Source organism: Thermobia domestica, chromosome 16 (genome assembly GCF_964235325.1).
Source record: "Thermobia domestica chromosome 16, izTheDome1.hap1.1, whole genome shotgun sequence".
NCBI lineage: Eukaryota > Metazoa > Arthropoda > Insecta > Zygentoma > Lepismatidae > Thermobia > Thermobia domestica.
In genome coordinates, this window is record NC_137469.1 from 101,671,009 (window position 1) to 101,688,201 (window position 17,193).

General features: G+C 35.8%; 1 protein-coding gene across 7 annotated transcripts in view; it reads right to left on the bottom strand.

Annotated features, from left to right (window-relative positions):
• Rfx (regulatory transcription factor Rfx) overlaps nucleotides 1-17,193 on the bottom strand; it is a 342,716-nt gene that overhangs the window by 175,754 nt on the left and 149,769 nt on the right. For all 7 annotated transcript variants that reach the window (XM_081742843.1, XM_081742844.1, XM_081742841.1 and 4 more), the window contains exon 2: nucleotides 7,815-7,948. In XM_081742843.1, the coding sequence (XP_081598969.1) occupies nucleotides 7,815-7,931 (117 nt within the window). In that variant the 5' untranslated portion in view covers nucleotides 7,932-7,948. The remainder of the gene's footprint in view (nucleotides 1-7,814; nucleotides 7,949-17,193) is intronic.

The following is a 17,193-nucleotide window of genomic DNA, read 5'->3' on the forward strand; positions in this document are numbered from 1 at the left end:
ATTGGATTTTACTACACACTGATTTACTTCAAGTTTAAAAGTGAATCGTGTATTAATAGTTACTCCACTACTCTGTTTTCATTTTCTAGAAATTCTTTGATATTAGATGTTTCTCCTTTCGATTACTTATTTTTACATATTTTAAACATATCAATTCCATGTAAAGAGTAACATGTTTACAAACACGTAAAAGTAAACCGATCCGACATTAAATTTCCAACCTGTAATCCAAATCATTCCAACTTCGCTCATTATAATCTCTCACTCTCCTAATTATTTGGTGCCTAGAAAACACCATTAAGAGAAACATCATTGAGAATTCTCATTTTCAAACAATAAAAAAAAAAAAAAAAAAAAAAAAAGACAGAGAGAGATTGCGTCATAGGCTTACATGACGAATTGAGCAAGAATTGAAGACCATTTCAGATACACGGGCTTACAAGAAACTCACATACAACGCCCTAGCCGCATTAAAATACCTCTTCTGGTGAGAACTGCGAAGTCAAGCAGTGCCGGATCTGGCCAAAGGGGAGGTGGGCGATTGTTCGTATTCACAAGACGGTGTTGGCACTGTGGCAACCACCCAGCGTCGTGAGGGTAATTGGGGAGCTCTTGAAAGAAAAAATAGCAATTTCTGGTCTAGAAACCCACCATTAACGGCGTGGGAGGAGAACCGATGTGCTGACCACGCATCACCCTAAACGCATGATTGTCATAAGCCGACTGGTACGATATGGCACCTTAAGAGCTGTTGTCACGAGTTTTTTTTTTAATTACTAAATTATTATTTCATTTGTATATAATTTTGTGAAAAGTGAAAACACGGGTACAAGGTTGATGAGCGCCTTTGAAAACGAAAATAAAGCTACTTTACGCTAATCTCTCCTTACATTTTTAATTTGGGGTTCTATCGAACCCCGCGCGAGTATTATAGGGAGCTAGCTTTAATGCGAGGCTGAGGAATTCAGAGTTGATTGGCAGGTTCCCCACCTCGTCGCCGAGAAACGGTTACTCGACGGTTCTGGGCAAGGTTGCCAGTGCATTGTCAAAAATTCAGCAAATACTCACTTAATTCAAAGAGTTTATACAATTATGCAATCCCTATCGAAGATCCCTGTATACGTGGACACACGCAAATTAGGCTGTGATAACAAATGTTTCAGTTTTTTCTCCCTCGCTTCTTCGTCTCACTGCACTATGGCCTTCCTTATTACTTCTCTAGCTTCGCTGTGTATAGTTTGCCCTCTCTTACGCTGTGAAGCCATTGTCAAATGAATAATAAGCAACAAAACCGCAACCACAACAACACACAACAAATAACCAACTCACACTAACTCTTCAGAATGACATTCATGTGACAAATTTTTAACCCTGGCAACGCTGACATATAGAAAGAGGGTAAGGGAGTATTCAAGAGTCAGGCAGAAAAATTGTTGAAATTTTTCCCCCTTTACCTCAGCCCCCGCTGGTAAACAAGCTAGCTCCCTATAATACTACTGTCACATAAAAGGGCGCGAGTACTTAGGGTTAGGTAAAGAAGGATTTTCTGCATTTTTAACTTTTCGTGGCCCCTTCAGACCTCAATACAAAATGATACAAAAATATAATTTAGATAGAAATAAGATAATTTTGAATGACTTGCCCCCCCCTAGCATATTCATGACCACACAAACCTTTGTGGCTGGTGTCGGGCCTGCCGTTTCGAATAGTTATCTTAAGGAAGTATCTAAAATCACTGAAACAAGTGTTCATTCATTGTAGATGAAACGTCCAAACAAAATTTCATGTCTCTAACCTTAAGTGATTCCAAGATATGGATACCTTATTATAATTGAAACCCCACTTTTTTCTTCCGTCCTAGGACAAAGATAAAAAAAAAAAAATACTCCGAGAATACATATGTAATTATTTAAAATTCAAATTTCATATCTCTAACGATCAGGGATTGCGAGATAAGGCCATTAAAAAAAAATAATAATTGTGATCTCATCCCTTTTTTCCTGCTCACTCCGTGTACTTCCCTTCCAGGTCAAATATCGAAGAAAAAAAAAAACAGTGTCTTATTTATTTTAGGAGAGAAGCGCAAATGCCAAATCTGATGTATCTACCCTTAACAAATTCCAAGTTATGAACTCTTATTATAATAGTTGTAATCCTGCTAGTTTTTCTTCTCACCCTCTAAACTGATGTATCTACTCTTAGCAAATTCACCTTCTTAGTCATGTATATATATAGCTGAAACAGTGAGAAGTCCATAGTTAAATTTCATGTGTCTAACCCTCAGAAATTAGGAGATATGGACATTTTAATATACTTGTCATCCCGATTTCTTTCCGCCTGCTTCTACGTCGAATTACCAAAAATCCTTCTTTAGTGGTACTTTACGTAACAAATCCTTTGCCATGTCGAATTTTTAAGTTTCTAGCTTAAGCAGTTTGGTCGGGCTTTGATCAGTCAGTCAATCACTCAGGACTTCTCTTATATGCATAGAGATTATTCTCGGGTCCTAGGCTATAGATAAGACGGCATTTTGCAAAATGCGCCCCCCTAACGCGGGAACTTGATTTTTTTATTATGATTTTTTTTATTATTATTATTCAACAGATCTCCGAATGTAATAGGCGTAGAAACTTGAAAATTACCTAACTAGGTGTGTGTCTAAATATTCTCCTTGGACCTTAGGCTGTATACAAGACAAGACTTCGCAAAATGTGACACCTAAGGGGAGAGTGGACATGGACTTTTTTTTCGCATTCACCAGATTTCCGAAACTATTCGGCGTAGAACCTTAAAATTCCGAATTCATATATGAGATAAAGGGAAAGAGAAGCTTTACGAAATGTGTCTCCTTTTGGAATTAAAAGGGTGTTGATTTTTTATTTTTTATTTTTTTATTTTTAAGGGAACTCCTTACATACTGGGTTTAAGAAGTTGAAATTTTGTACAAATGATAAGCTTGAACATTAAGCTGAGGATAACACAGCTTTGAGAAGAGCTATCCTTACGATGAAAAAGGGATTTCGAAGATTTTTTTTTTTTTTAATTTCACAATAGTTAGAAGTGAGAACTTTAAATTTTGTACAAATTTTCTCATTGAACCTTGGATGAAAGTTTAACGAAATGTGACCTCTACGGAAAAATTGACTAGGAACTTCTCCCCACGTTCATCAGATATTCGAAACAATTTTGGGTAGGTAAATGAAATTTTGCACTAATATTCTTCTCAGTCTGTTGACCACAATTAAGATGGGATTTTCTGAAACGTTTGGGAGCATGGAAAGAAGTTAAACTTTTCTTCTTCTCTAGGAAGCTGAAATTTGGTTCGAATATTCTCTACATATCCTGAACTGTGCGTAACACAGAATTTATATTATTTCCACTCCGAAGGATGATAAAAAGATTTTCCATTATTATTATTATTATTATTATCAATTTCTTATTAAGCGTTCAGCATTTGTGTACTATACATTTTGTGTACAGGATATGTTTTTGACATGTCACTTTGACTAAAGGGCGTATCGAAATGGGATTAGGGCTTCAAAATTTACGCGTAAAACATGGTATCTCAAGAGCCCCTCAAGTTAGAAAGATAAAATTTGGTATATAAATTCTCAAGTGGACAAGTGTTCGCGTATTTTAGAAAAATTCCGCTTTTATGGGGGAGGGGGCAATTTCTCCTCGCCACACTGAAATCGGTGTTGTCTGTTGTTTGCAATCACATCACGGGAAAATGGCTGAACCTCCTGAATTGAATTTTGGAACACTGCACCTACTTCGAGCTGGGTTGTTACTTTGACTAAACGGCGTATCGTAAGGGCGTGGGAGTATTCAAACTTTTTTCATACACCTATTCTCCCAGTGCGAAGAATGGGTATTTCAGCTAGCCAGCCAAAAAATAAATAATATCAGTCAAGGCCTCAACATACTTAAAGTATCATACGTTTATTTCCACTATTTAGAAAATACTGTTTACACATCGTTAACTTATATCAAAATGCATGTCTTATACTGCTATGAATTATCAATTTCGAACGTGGAATCGTAAGAGTACATTTAAGTTAACGGAAACGAAATACTCCGCTGGTATCTTTCGGTAAATATATATAATTCACGAAATTCATGTTACGGTAAATTGGTCAATAATTTTCAACTATGACACAACGCAGCATGCGGTTACGTTTATTGGCATCAAGTAGTTTTTTTATGAAGTACTCGCGTATCTTGAGACTCAGCGTAAGATTATCCCCCCCCCCCAAAAAAATACGCTGATATTAATGTATATTTAATTTCAATACAATAACATAAATAGTCTGATTATTACATTTCTTAATGTATTGTGACGTGATTTTCAGAAACTTACGAGCGTACTTGACGAGCTCAAGAAGCTACCTGGAATTTGAATCACTTTACCTTCTTCACATAGTAGATAATACATTTCCACAATAAAGACTTGCTATCATAATTATTTTATATTCATGGAATTATCAATTATTTTAAAATGCAAAATTAAAGACTGCTTTAAATTCATCAGTCAATAAATATAATATTTTCAAACTATGTGCTTTGCTTCCTTGGTTACACTACTCAGAAATTCTTAGGTAGTACCTTTTTTTTTTTTTTTTTCTGGAAACTAACAATTTCTTCTTCATAAACAATTTTGAAGAAAAACATATCTTACAGTGCCTTTTTCTTTAATTTCTTAAGCGTAATCCGTCGATAAATACAATTTTGATCTATTTACTTTTTAGTGAATCAAATAACATTACTAAACAGCAGAAATTTCACAACGAAATATACTTTAAATAAATCAAAAGTTACAATAATATATGCACACTCAATTTTACTTGTGATTTGGGATTGTATTTTACATCTTTATGTAACCGCGAACTACTAAAGTGAAACGCGCATAAACTTCCACTAGAACATGGGAACACGCGCGCCAAAAGCAATCGGTTAGGGTAGACCTCGCGACTTTTATTTGAAGAATCAAGTCAGTATTACACGTTACTATAGCATATGCAATATAATATTCGAAATAAAGCCAAATTGTTCAGGACAGTTTTTTTTTAATAACAACAGTACAAGATGCAGATAATAAACCAAAATCTGCTGAATCTTTATATATTCGCATTTCACACACTTTTCACGGAGATATCTGTAATTAATTAATTAAGCTTTAGCTATTCTATCCGTGCTTGATTTATTTTAACAGGCGTTTCAAAGGCAAAGGACTGCCTTTATCAATTGTAGGAAATTTGTACAATCTTTTTAGTATACTTTTATTTTTTATCTTGTTATAATTTTATCCTTCAATATGCAACAATTCAAGGAAATTTGTACAATCTTTGTAGTATACTTTTATTTCTTATCTTGTTACAATTTTATCCTTCAATATGTAACAATTGAAAATTGTTACAAGTACCGAATCAATGTTCAAATTTATAATACTAACGATTTTCTTTATTATTATTATTATTATTATTATTATTATTATTATTATTATTATTTCTCTTCATATTTTTTATTATAAAATGTTTCAAATTTCACTTAATTTCAAACGTTCTATCTACTGAAGATGTGATTAAGTGAAATTAGAAATATTATAATAAAAAATCGAAGAAAAGAAGAAATAAAGAAAGAATAAAGAAAACTCTACATTATAACAATATTTTATAGTTACACATTGAAATATAAAATTATAACAAAATAATAATTAAAATTATTAAACAATGATTGTACAATTCCCTAAATTAGTGCAACTGGGGATGAGCACGAGACAATAATTTGAAGCTGTCTCGTCTCGAAAAATTTATATTTCTCTATTGAAAGAGCTTTGTCTCGACTCGAATTTTGTGAGAAAAATTCTGTCTCGACTCGTCTCGTGCACACCCCTAAATGCAACATTCATGACAAAAGACAGTCAGTCAGTTTACCTTTGAAACGTCTGTTAAAATACAATAAAACACGGTTGGCAATATCTGAAGAGCTCCTGTCAAGTACGCTTTGCAGTGGACAAACATATGCGTGGATTTCCTTGGGATCCTTCCGTTTCTTTCTACTGCGTTCATTCCACCATTATCATCAATTTTATCACAGTTTCTCCCTTAACCTCGGTTCATAATTAAGGAACGTTAAACTAAAAAGAAAGAAAGGAAGAAAATCTTTATTTAATTACTGACGAATCTTCAATAATAATAATAACCTGCAATGGAAACCTAGTCAGTTTGCCTCATATTTTAAACAAAACAGCATCATGCTTGCAAAAAGATAAAAGCAATTATGTATCGCAAAATATAAACGCCATAATTATTACAACTTCGATCGTGCGAAATGGGAAATTCTGGAAGTTTTGACTATTTATTTAAAAGCCTCTTACCAGATCATACCGATATTACAAATATTTAAGAACAGTAACTATCTTGCATATACTATAAACCTTATTTCTTAATTTTTTAAATACCGAATTAAGATAGAACATTATTTTTAAAAAAAACGAAATCATATTTAAGAATGGAAATGGAATATTTATTTTTTACTGGTCAAGGTAGTTTCCGAAATATAATTTAACTGGATACAGATACAAATGAAGATTTAAAAAAAATAATACAGGACCGGAAGGGGGAAAATATGAAAACTACTTTAATATAAAAGCTACTTACAGAGTGCTCAGGATAATATGAAACAAAAACATCGCAGAAAACATTGTTTAATCGAAATCAACGTATTCTTTATTTTTTCCAAATAAATCGAAGAAATGAGGTCTTCAGATTTTATATTTAAAAAGGCATGCTAAGTTTTCTTTGAGTTCATTTGGAAAAAAGTATATTTTAAAATATATAAAATTATCGCTAGTAATTTAGCACTTCTATGTGAACTTTGCAGCATCTCAATTTATCTAGCAAAACGAATGTAACCAGAAACTTTGGTTAAACAGCCGAAGTATAATTTAACAAGAGCAAGTTTTATACGAAATACAAGATTTTTACCGTTACAATACTTATGAATGAAACAGAGAAAATACGCGGAGTAATACTATCATTTCCTGGACAACGTCTCTATTGCCAAGACATATACGACATTTATTATTTTAATCAATAATTAAAAAAGTGCTTCTAATATAGCTTGTTTTCACATGTAGATTTTAAATGAGTTGAAATTCGATTTTTGTAAGTGTTCCGTTTTGTTCTAACACGAAATGAACAATAATTAATGTAATTAATGTGTGTCCTTACCTGATTCCGACAAACACAAGCAGTTCGACAATACGAATATGGTATGTTAAATCTGTTTCCCTGAAAAGCGGCAATTTGACAATCCATTGCCTACATAATGAACGATAGTTTAAACTAGTTGATTTTCTAAAAGTGGAACTTCTTGTTTAAATACAAGACCACATCATGTCGCATATAATGTTTCATGTTAACTTGTTATAACTACTTAAAATCATCACCAATCAGGTCTTTACGACTTGACAAATCTAATCGTGGATCGTACATTGAAAAGAGATAACTCTCATTGTAAACACTGTTATCATTACACAGGATATAACAGAAAAATCGATTCATTAAAAACACCATCCTTCATTGGAAGAAATACACATGCATATGAACACAAAGACATATAGGCAAAATTAATGTGTATATAGCAAGATAAAGAAAACAGTGAGGGAGATGTGCACAATCACAAAAAACTTGACAAAATCACCACCAGAAAGCAACAACCTGAACCTAAAACGTATGAGAACTTCTTCTCCCCCCCCAATGAACAACGAACGCGTGTTTCTCTTTCCTAGCGCCGTGTGTTTCCTAGGTTACCTGAGCCTGGCCAGCTTGACTGGAGGTGGTGACAACGGTGACAGTAGCCGTGGAGGCTGCACATGAACTGAGGCCTTGCATCTCTGCCTGGATGAACGCTGGTTGTGCCGTCGTCATAGCAACCAGGCCACAAGCTGAAAAGAAGCATAAACACCATCTTCAGTGTCAGAAAGAAACCAAAGTTCTTGGCTCGCGGCCAAACATTTGATAGCTGATATCAAACCTTTTTCTTTCTGTTTTACCTTAAGAATGTTATCGTGTACATGACCCCTCACATCAAACAGTAATACTATTACTTTCATTTCTTACGAGCTGATAAAAAAAAAAAAGCCTTGTTTAGATGAAATAGTACTATGAAGTAGGTAAAACATAGGGATAAAAACTTGACCAAGTTACCTTGGATTCATTACATAAAACATAAAATTGATATACACTCTCGCTAATTAGGCGTCAAAATGATTCTCTCTCTCTCATTTTATATTATCGTTGTCGCTAACACAATATTGTGACTTTACGCCAAGAACATTTGAAATTTTAAATCCATAGCTGAAATTTTGAACCGTAGAAAGATAATTGTAGCAAATTGGCAAGTTCAGTCATGGAACGTTAGATCTGTCCAAGAAGTTGTCCTGTGCTGTACCAATGTGTATGAAATTGTACTTCTGGTATCATGTAAATAAACTTAAGCACTGTCAGTAATCCAGGAAGTTTCGCTATTTCGGCACTCCTCTGTGCAAGAAATGGCTAGATTAGCGAGAATATGGTGCACATGACTAGAAAAGAAAATCCTTTCTGACTTTTATATCAACAACCGAATGCAATTTTTAAGGAAATGTGTATTGCTTGTCAATTATGGGATCTACAAGATGAAGTTCCAGAAACATACACACTTAGTATCTACTATTTTATCTGAATAGCAAAATCTGATAATCGTACAGTAAACTGATAACAAAAAACAAAACCGTCTCATTATAGATGTATATTCTTCCGATGCCATCCTAAAATTTATTATTTATCCACATCGACGCATTAAGCCTTATTCATTACTCTTCCGAATATCTAATTTTACTGAATAATTTAAAGATAATGAAAACATTTCTTCACATAAAATCCCTTTTGGCTGTAGTTTAATTTTATAACTGATAATACTTATCAACTAAGATGTTAAAAATTTTAGAACTTCTTCAGCAGAATACCAGTAATGATTTCTTTTGTCGAAAATGATAATATGAAAATACTTTATTTTAGAAACTATATTTTGGCTCGAACGAAATGAACGTATTAGATTTTATACAAGCGGGTGCAAGAACTGTATTACTTCCGCGCACGTTTCAGAGTTCTATTAAAAAAAAAAAAAAAAATACTAAAAATGAATACCAATGAATCGAAAAGGAAGAAAAACTGCATTTTAAGATCACTTTACAAATACCTGGAAAATATTATCTTTTACCTTTTTTTTAAAAAAAAAAAAAAAAAAAAGTTATACACAGGCTCGAACAGCAACACTATTCAGTCCAACTATTTTCAACTCCGATGCACGTAACTCGCGAATTCCAATATAAAACTTTCCGCCCACTGTGTGGATTTGTTATTTTCTAACCTATACATATTATTCTAAAGCAATGCTTTCCAACTGGCAGACGTAGAAGCACACTTCTACATTCTGAGAAATGAGTAAGAAGCAGGTACACCAAAGAGGAGGTGGTACGGGAATGGAGTAAACAAGTGTTCGCAATATAGTCTTCTTTAAAAAAAATCATAGCCACTCCACCTTCTTTCAAAAGGCCATGTTCTGGCAACTGTATATGGGAAATTCTAACATCTTAGTTCTAATATAGATCTCAATTAGTCTCAGAAAATCTACATTTATTTGTTTAATTCTCATTGTAAGAATACGAAGGGTATCGAAAAGTTCGTAAAATCATTTAGAAGAAATCCACGCTGGAGAACTCTGACAGCATGATGGTATTAATTAGTCCTTCTCTACGTAGCCACCATGCCTAGCAACACATTTTTTGCCAGTGGTTCTTCATTCTCTGTAAACTTGTTTTGTAAAAGTCTGAAGTTTGGCTTTGGAACCACAGTTCAACCTCATGAATGACGTCATCCCCCTACTGTCAAAATTGCGTCCTCAGGATGAACGCTTCATTTCTGGGAAGAGAAAGAAGTCACTTGGTGCTAAGTCCGGCAAGTATGGGGTGGAGCAATATTTCATACCCTAATTCCACTGCCTTCATCATGGATGTACGGGCGGAACGAGCTGGTGCACTGCCTGCCAACAGCAGCACCCCTCTTGCGACCAATCTACGACGTTTCTTCTTCAGTTCCTCTCGTAACTTAGGAGATGGGAATAATAGATAATGGTAATAGTTTGCCCCTGTGGTAGGTAATCTGCCATCCTCTTCATAGAAAACGGAAACCCACTGCACTCGTGCCTTTTTAAGGAAGAGAGAGGAAGGATGTTTCCAGTGGCATATTTACGATTTTGTTTCGGGAGGGGGGGCTTTGCTAACTTTCGGGGAGGCTTTGCCTGGAAATGTGAAAATTCTGCAAGATATTTCATTTACTTTACTATACTAAGAAAGATTTCGGGGGGGGGGGCTTAAGCCCGGAAGCCATCCCCCTAAATACACCACTGGATGTTTCCATAGTACGATTATTTCCTTTGTTTTTGGGCCATACAGATAAATCCAACTTTCATCCATTGTCACTGGTCTGTCGAAAAAGTCCTTTTTATCCACCTCACAGCAATGCAACATTTTTCTTGCAGCGTTCTCGCGAATCTCTTTTCTGGAAAGGTGTTAGCAGTCATGGCAAGAAGATGCAGTTGGTTGTGAATGATATTCCAGGCAGACCAATAACTCATACCAAGTGCAAACACAATAGTCTGGTAGAAAGACCATTGAACCTGGAATTATCGTACGCTCAAGGTTCTTTTACTATTTCTTACTGATTTGAGTGTGCTAAGCAAGAATCTGCCGGATGCTACTCTGTCATCGTTGGGCAAACTGAGATATGGGCGCCTGAAATTGGGGGTCTCATTAGATCATGCTACGCTACTATTTTCAGACATTTCTTTCAATATTTCCGGAACCATTCATTCTAGAACAATCAAATTCGATACGTAAGTGAATATCAACATCGTTGGCATTACCCTATTCGAAATTTGAAAAAAAAAAAAAAAATACAGCAACTGTTAGCAGTGTTGCCAGGTTCAAAACTAAATGTTAACGTATTTACTTTTGAACCTGAATTGTCGTACGCCCAAAGTTCCTTTGCTTTATCTTGATGTTCCTTGATGTTAAGACTGCTTTAAATGTAGATCTCATAGAGCCATAATCATTAAATAATGCAGTTGGAAGTGGTGCTAGTTCATGCTTAAGGACAGTCGGAACATATACTGATCTGGAAAACAACAAACCAATCACACGTTGGTATAACACTGGTGTCATAAACAGAAACACCGTCAATGGCTGCATTTCTCTTCATTGAGGCCATGGTTATGATTTTGTTTGAGATCGGCCTGTGAAAACCTTCAGGCAGGCCTGTAGCCAGCCCAAAAATGTAGGGGGGCCCGGCTGAAGTTAGGGTGCTCCGATCCAACCATACTATAATTTATCATCGTATTATAATTCATTTGCAAGCCTATCGTGAAAATTTTAGGGGGGCCAGCGAAAATTTGGGGGGGCTAGACCCCCTGGATACGGGCCTGCCTTCAGGCCCATCTTTGGAATTCAATCTTGCTTTTCTCCTATTGTTACAGCATCACGTACGTTTACAGATGCAGCTGACATTCGTCCAGTTACGATATTAGTAATTTCAGGAGGGTGCTGCAATGAATCCAAGGGATCAATGCACTGAAGTAGTTTTCCTCGAATCATTTTTCTGCCTTCGTTGTCCTTTTTCTTTCTGGGTTCACTTTCTTCTTTGTGATACAGTAAAAGCAATTAGAGGTCGTTATCATTTCGTAGTTAGTGCCCAAGTTGCAACCATGTCTTCATTTAGAGTAACACCAATAAGCCCTCTATGATTCTTCCCGTACCTCATGAAGGTAGTTTCAATAAACATATCACTCCAAATAGCATTGCATATACCTCGTCTGTGTCGTGCAAGACGTTCTCGTTTTAAAAACTTCTCCAATACATTACTATCAATGTTGTACATTAAGGAGTAATAATAAAGGCAATATCTACCATAGTTGAAATGTTCTGCTGCAAAAAAGTATGGAATCATTTCCTTCACAGCACAAAGATGTAATGGAAAATCAGCCTCTCGTTCAGCTCTCACAAACAGCGTCATTATTAGAACAGGCTTCACTAGGCAATTCACCAACAGCTTACATGTCTTGCTCATGTCTGCTTTGCATGAAAGGTATTCCATACGTAATCTTTCATCACTGATAGATACACATAATATATGCGGTCTAAATATTTCTTCTGCTAATATTCGTAACGTTCTTACGTTCTGTGGAAATTTCTTCCCCGACAACATTGAATGAACACCTCCAAATGCACATGACAATATTTCTTCAATCCCACTATTTGCAATGAGAATCACACACAAAGCTCATTAGGGTATGCATTCCACTGTCTAAGAGTGAAATTCTTTAACTCCTCAGGGTAATACTACATGATATCAACAGCAATTCGATACAGAGCCTGATCAGTTGTGAAAAAATAAATGCTACTGACCTGCTTCCTCAGTCGTTTCGCCTACATCATTGTTGTCATTACTGTGTCTGGATTTCCAGTTGTCATGTTAATTGTTGAATTATTCCCGAGATATTGAAGGAAATGTCTATAAATAGTAGCGTAGCGTGGATATAAGAAGAGCCCTGATATCAGGGACCCGTACCGCAATCTGCCCAACAATGACAAAGTGACACCCGACAGGTTCTTTCTTAGTACGCTCAAATCAATAAGATACAGCAAAAGGGCTTTGGGCGTACGACAATTCAGGTTCAAAAATAAATAAAATAATAAACGTTAGCATTTAGTTTTGAAAATGACAACCATTGGCTGGCATTTACTGTATTCTTTCAAACTGGAGATGTGGTAATGTTAACGACATTGACATTCATCTACATACCGAATTTGATTATTCTAGGATGAATGGTTTCCGAGATATTGAAGGAAATGCCTAAAAATAGTGGCGTAGCATGATTTGAAGAGACTCCCAATTTCAGACGCTAATATCTCAGTTTGCCCAACAATGACAGAGTGGCACCCGGTAGATTCTTGCCTAGCACACTCAAAACAGTAACAGCAGAAAAACTTTGGGCGTACCGCAATTCCAGGTTCACTAAATTTTATCCCTTTGGCTACAGGACTATAACACTTTCAGTGGTTATCGTCCTGTCTTCCATTATGATCTTCTCAACTTTCTTCGTGAAGGCGGCATCATCAGTGAAAGATTTTTTCCAGATCTAGAGGCGTCCGCGGTGGTTATATGTCCGGTTTTGAATGGTCGTTTCCACCTGGATACCACCTCATAGGACGAGCTTTCATCCCCATAGACTTCTTTCGCCTCTTCATGGATCTGCTTTCTGATTTCCCCTGAAGATGGAGGAACTTAAGGACGCTCCGTGCCTCCCGCTTGTCAATCAACGCACCTTGAGTCATTTACCTGCAGAAAAAAAAAAAGAGTTGTTCTAACGAATCCAGAATTTGCATGGTTAACATAATTACCTAACTATAAAACGTGTGTCCCAGGAGATCATGACTCGTTATCTGCTAGATGATCTCACGAACTTTTTGATACCCCTCATACATGTTTTTCAAAGAGGTGGATGGACTTCAATTTAGGGTACTGTGTAGGTATAATGGACATTCACGAAACCAAGAGGTAAAAGTATTACTATTTTAAATCCACTAAACTAAATTTCCCGACCCTGCAACATACAATGAACTACTGCTGGCCTCATTACACTCGTCAAACTAGATGTTACGTGGTCAACGCTGCCGTAATTTGATTTTCTAGAATGCAGTCCGCTGTAATACCTCTCAATGCACAAGGTTTTCCAAATGCTTCACGATGATGGTACACACAGAAAAAAAAAATCTGTGTGTTCCCAGCCATAGAGGCCCCATTAAATGCAGACTGAAAATGAAATCCGTGCCAAAAATGGAAAAGTTCGGTTTAATGTCAAAATGTGGGCTATGTGCCTAGGGCCCTTCTATTTCAAGTGTGTTCCTTCTGGCGCCATTGTCGATGTGCGTTTCCCCATACGACCCTCGAAAGAGGAGGGACAAGTTCCCGCGGGAGAAATCTTTCAATTGTTGGACGCGAAAGCGTTGCCATAATGATTTTTTTCCACGGACTTCACTGTGCTCTGTCTTCTTAGCAATTTTTAGTAGTCTACGATCTTCACTCGTCAAGACCAAACGACTGAATGCCAAATTGGCAACACAGCTGAGGCAATTCACTTCTTTTCTCTAAGTAAAGGGAGGGTTTCCTCTGTCAGAGGGTTTGCGGGGGTAGGGCCGAAGTATGTTTCGCATATAATCCGAGGGCACACCTGAAATAGGCTCTAACACTGGTCAGTTAAAATCGACCTATCTAGTATTAACTGTAAAAGAAGTTCAAATAATCACCAAAAGAATGCTCGTGCGTCTATGTGCCACCAGTTCTGAAGTAAAATTTGGGCTTGTTACTCAACATTTTCATTTTCGCACTTAGCACAGATTTAACAGTCAGTCTACAAATATCGGTCTTAGCGAAATTTGTGGATCGCAACGAAACGCAAAAAATGTAGAAATCAACTATAACTGCCATACGGATTATTACAAAATAAAACGCAAATTTTCCGTTGCGTTAACACAAGCCGATACATAATGTGGCCCATGCATACTAATGAAACGCATGTGTTAATCATTTGACTAAGACGAGAACATTAAGGACCACCAATTTTAGAAGTGTACAGTTCCAGAAAAATATACAATAATAATAATAAAAAAAAAAAGACTAGTGAATATTCACTGAACCTAACAAACCTTTATTAAAATACGCATGATCCGTAAATTTCAGTTTCTTCTGTTTTCCTTTATTTTCGTAGTAATTACGATCAAAATTAATCAATTTCTACAGGATAGCATCTGCCATTCAATGCTCTTGAGACCAACAATAAATAAGAATGAGTTTACGAATCGTCTCAATTTACTTTCATGTAACTCAAATTAACGCTTAACACGTCTGTTCCATGTAATTTTGTTTTTAAATAGCTGATACTGAAATTTCATGTAAACAAGTGTAATTTTCAACACTGATTCAATAATGATGCTTAACGATTGTTAAACAATATCGTTAAGCTAAATGAATACAGGTTGACATTAAAAGAATTGGGCAAATTCCGGAACTGAGGAGTGCCAGATTTTGGATGGTTATAAAAGGTTTATATATATATATATATATATATATATATATATATATATATATTTGTGGCTTGGGTCTAAAAGGGTCAATATCACTTTTTGGAAAAAATGAGATGTTCGTCAAATTTTAACGCTTATAAATGGATATTTTCTTGTGCAAGAAAAGCAAATGTTAATATGAATGGTATATATTCCAAACTATTTCGTGTTGACATTTGCTCGTCTTGCACAAGAAAACATCCATTTATAGACGTTAAAATTGAAGAGTATCTCATTTTTGCCAAAAAGTGACACTGGCCCTTTTAGACCCAAGCCAAAGATATATATTTACCAGAAAATGGTTTCTTGTCCTTTAAAGAAATAAAATTAAACACTAATGAACTGCAAATGAAATGTTAACATCCTTCAATCAATAATATAATTCGACAGAATTGTAGTTCAAGAGAATAAAATAGTTCTACAGATGTATTAACGTTTTAAGATTTTTTAACGAAACAAAAGTCACACTTATCTAAATTTTACTCGTAGTTTTGAAGGAAAAAAAGCTATCATAGTGAGGAAAACAGGAATTTATGTACCTTAGAGTGAGCAAAGTTAAGATTAAAATTGTTGAATTCGAGAATACTACTGGATAACAGGCCATTCCCCCTAGGCTCGCCTACGCCTGGTATCCCAGGTGAAAATCCGTTACGTGCATATAAGGAAATATAAATACGCAAACAAGGAAAATGCGTCAAGATATCCAAGGCTTTCGTAATTTCCCTTTTCTATGATAGCAAAGTTCCAATTCGCCCTGAATATCTTCTTTTTCGCACACATAACACACACAGACACAAAGAATTCTTTTGAGTTAGTGATTCGTTCATGACGGGATGTATCGTATGGCATATATTCGTCTTGACAAGCTACGCTGCGACGCACAACAGGTGTGCTGCTTCCCTCAGCTCAGGAATAAAACATGCTGTTTGTTCACTGAGCCACAGACACAAAGTTTCGCAGCGGCAAGCTGTCGTGTAACAAAAATTAGTAGCACAGCAGTTTATTTCTTGGATTAATATGGCTATCACATATTGTGTCAGTGACAGCCAAATATCGGTTAAAAAACAAAAATATCATTTCATATAAAAGAATGATAGGCAACTGCATGTTCAAAGGTGGCATATTTCTTTTCTACGACTTTCTTAAGGTCGACAATTAATACGCTTATTTACAATTTTTCCGGATTAGGATTAGGATTTAGATTTCTGGGTTTCAGCATCTAAGGCCATTTAGCCAGTCACGTTTGAGGGATGACGTTCCTCGGCGAGCACACTATACAAGGAAAGGGAAGGAAGCAAGCGACCTGGGACCTATAAGTTAGGTACCACCCCAGCATTTGCCTGGTGTGAAAGAGGAAAACCCCACTGAGGGTGGCTGGCCTGAAAAAGCATTTTACACTTTTTCGACCGAGTGACCACACCGGGAATCGAACCCGGGACCGCTATAATTTTTCACTTACGATAAAGTATAATAATGTTCTATCGTAAGAATTTACAGCTGCTAAGAATGAGCTGGTATGGCTGATTGAAGAAAAAGAACATTATTGGTTTGTTAGATCCATGATTTTGAGAGATCTACTGAAAAAAAAAACGCAATGTAGAGTGATGAGCAAAGGCAGACCAAGATCAAGACCCGGCTGGTCTTGGTCTTGTACACCCAGTCTTGGTCTTGGCCTTGATCTTGCTGCAAGAGTCTTGCAAGTCTTGCTTTTAAGAAATCTTATGCTTTCCATACGTAAATTTTACTGTGGATAAATTCTTCAATGTACCAATAGTAACGGAAATACAATGTATGTTTTTATATGAAATATAGTTTACCTTCGTGTAAGTATGATGATAATATACAACATAGGTGATAACCTTTATTATTTTTTTTTTCAAGGGGTCCCCACGCTTCACTACTTATAAGATAAATTACTACGTTTCGTAATCTTTTTTTTTAATGTTTTTTTAACGGATTCAATGCTTTAC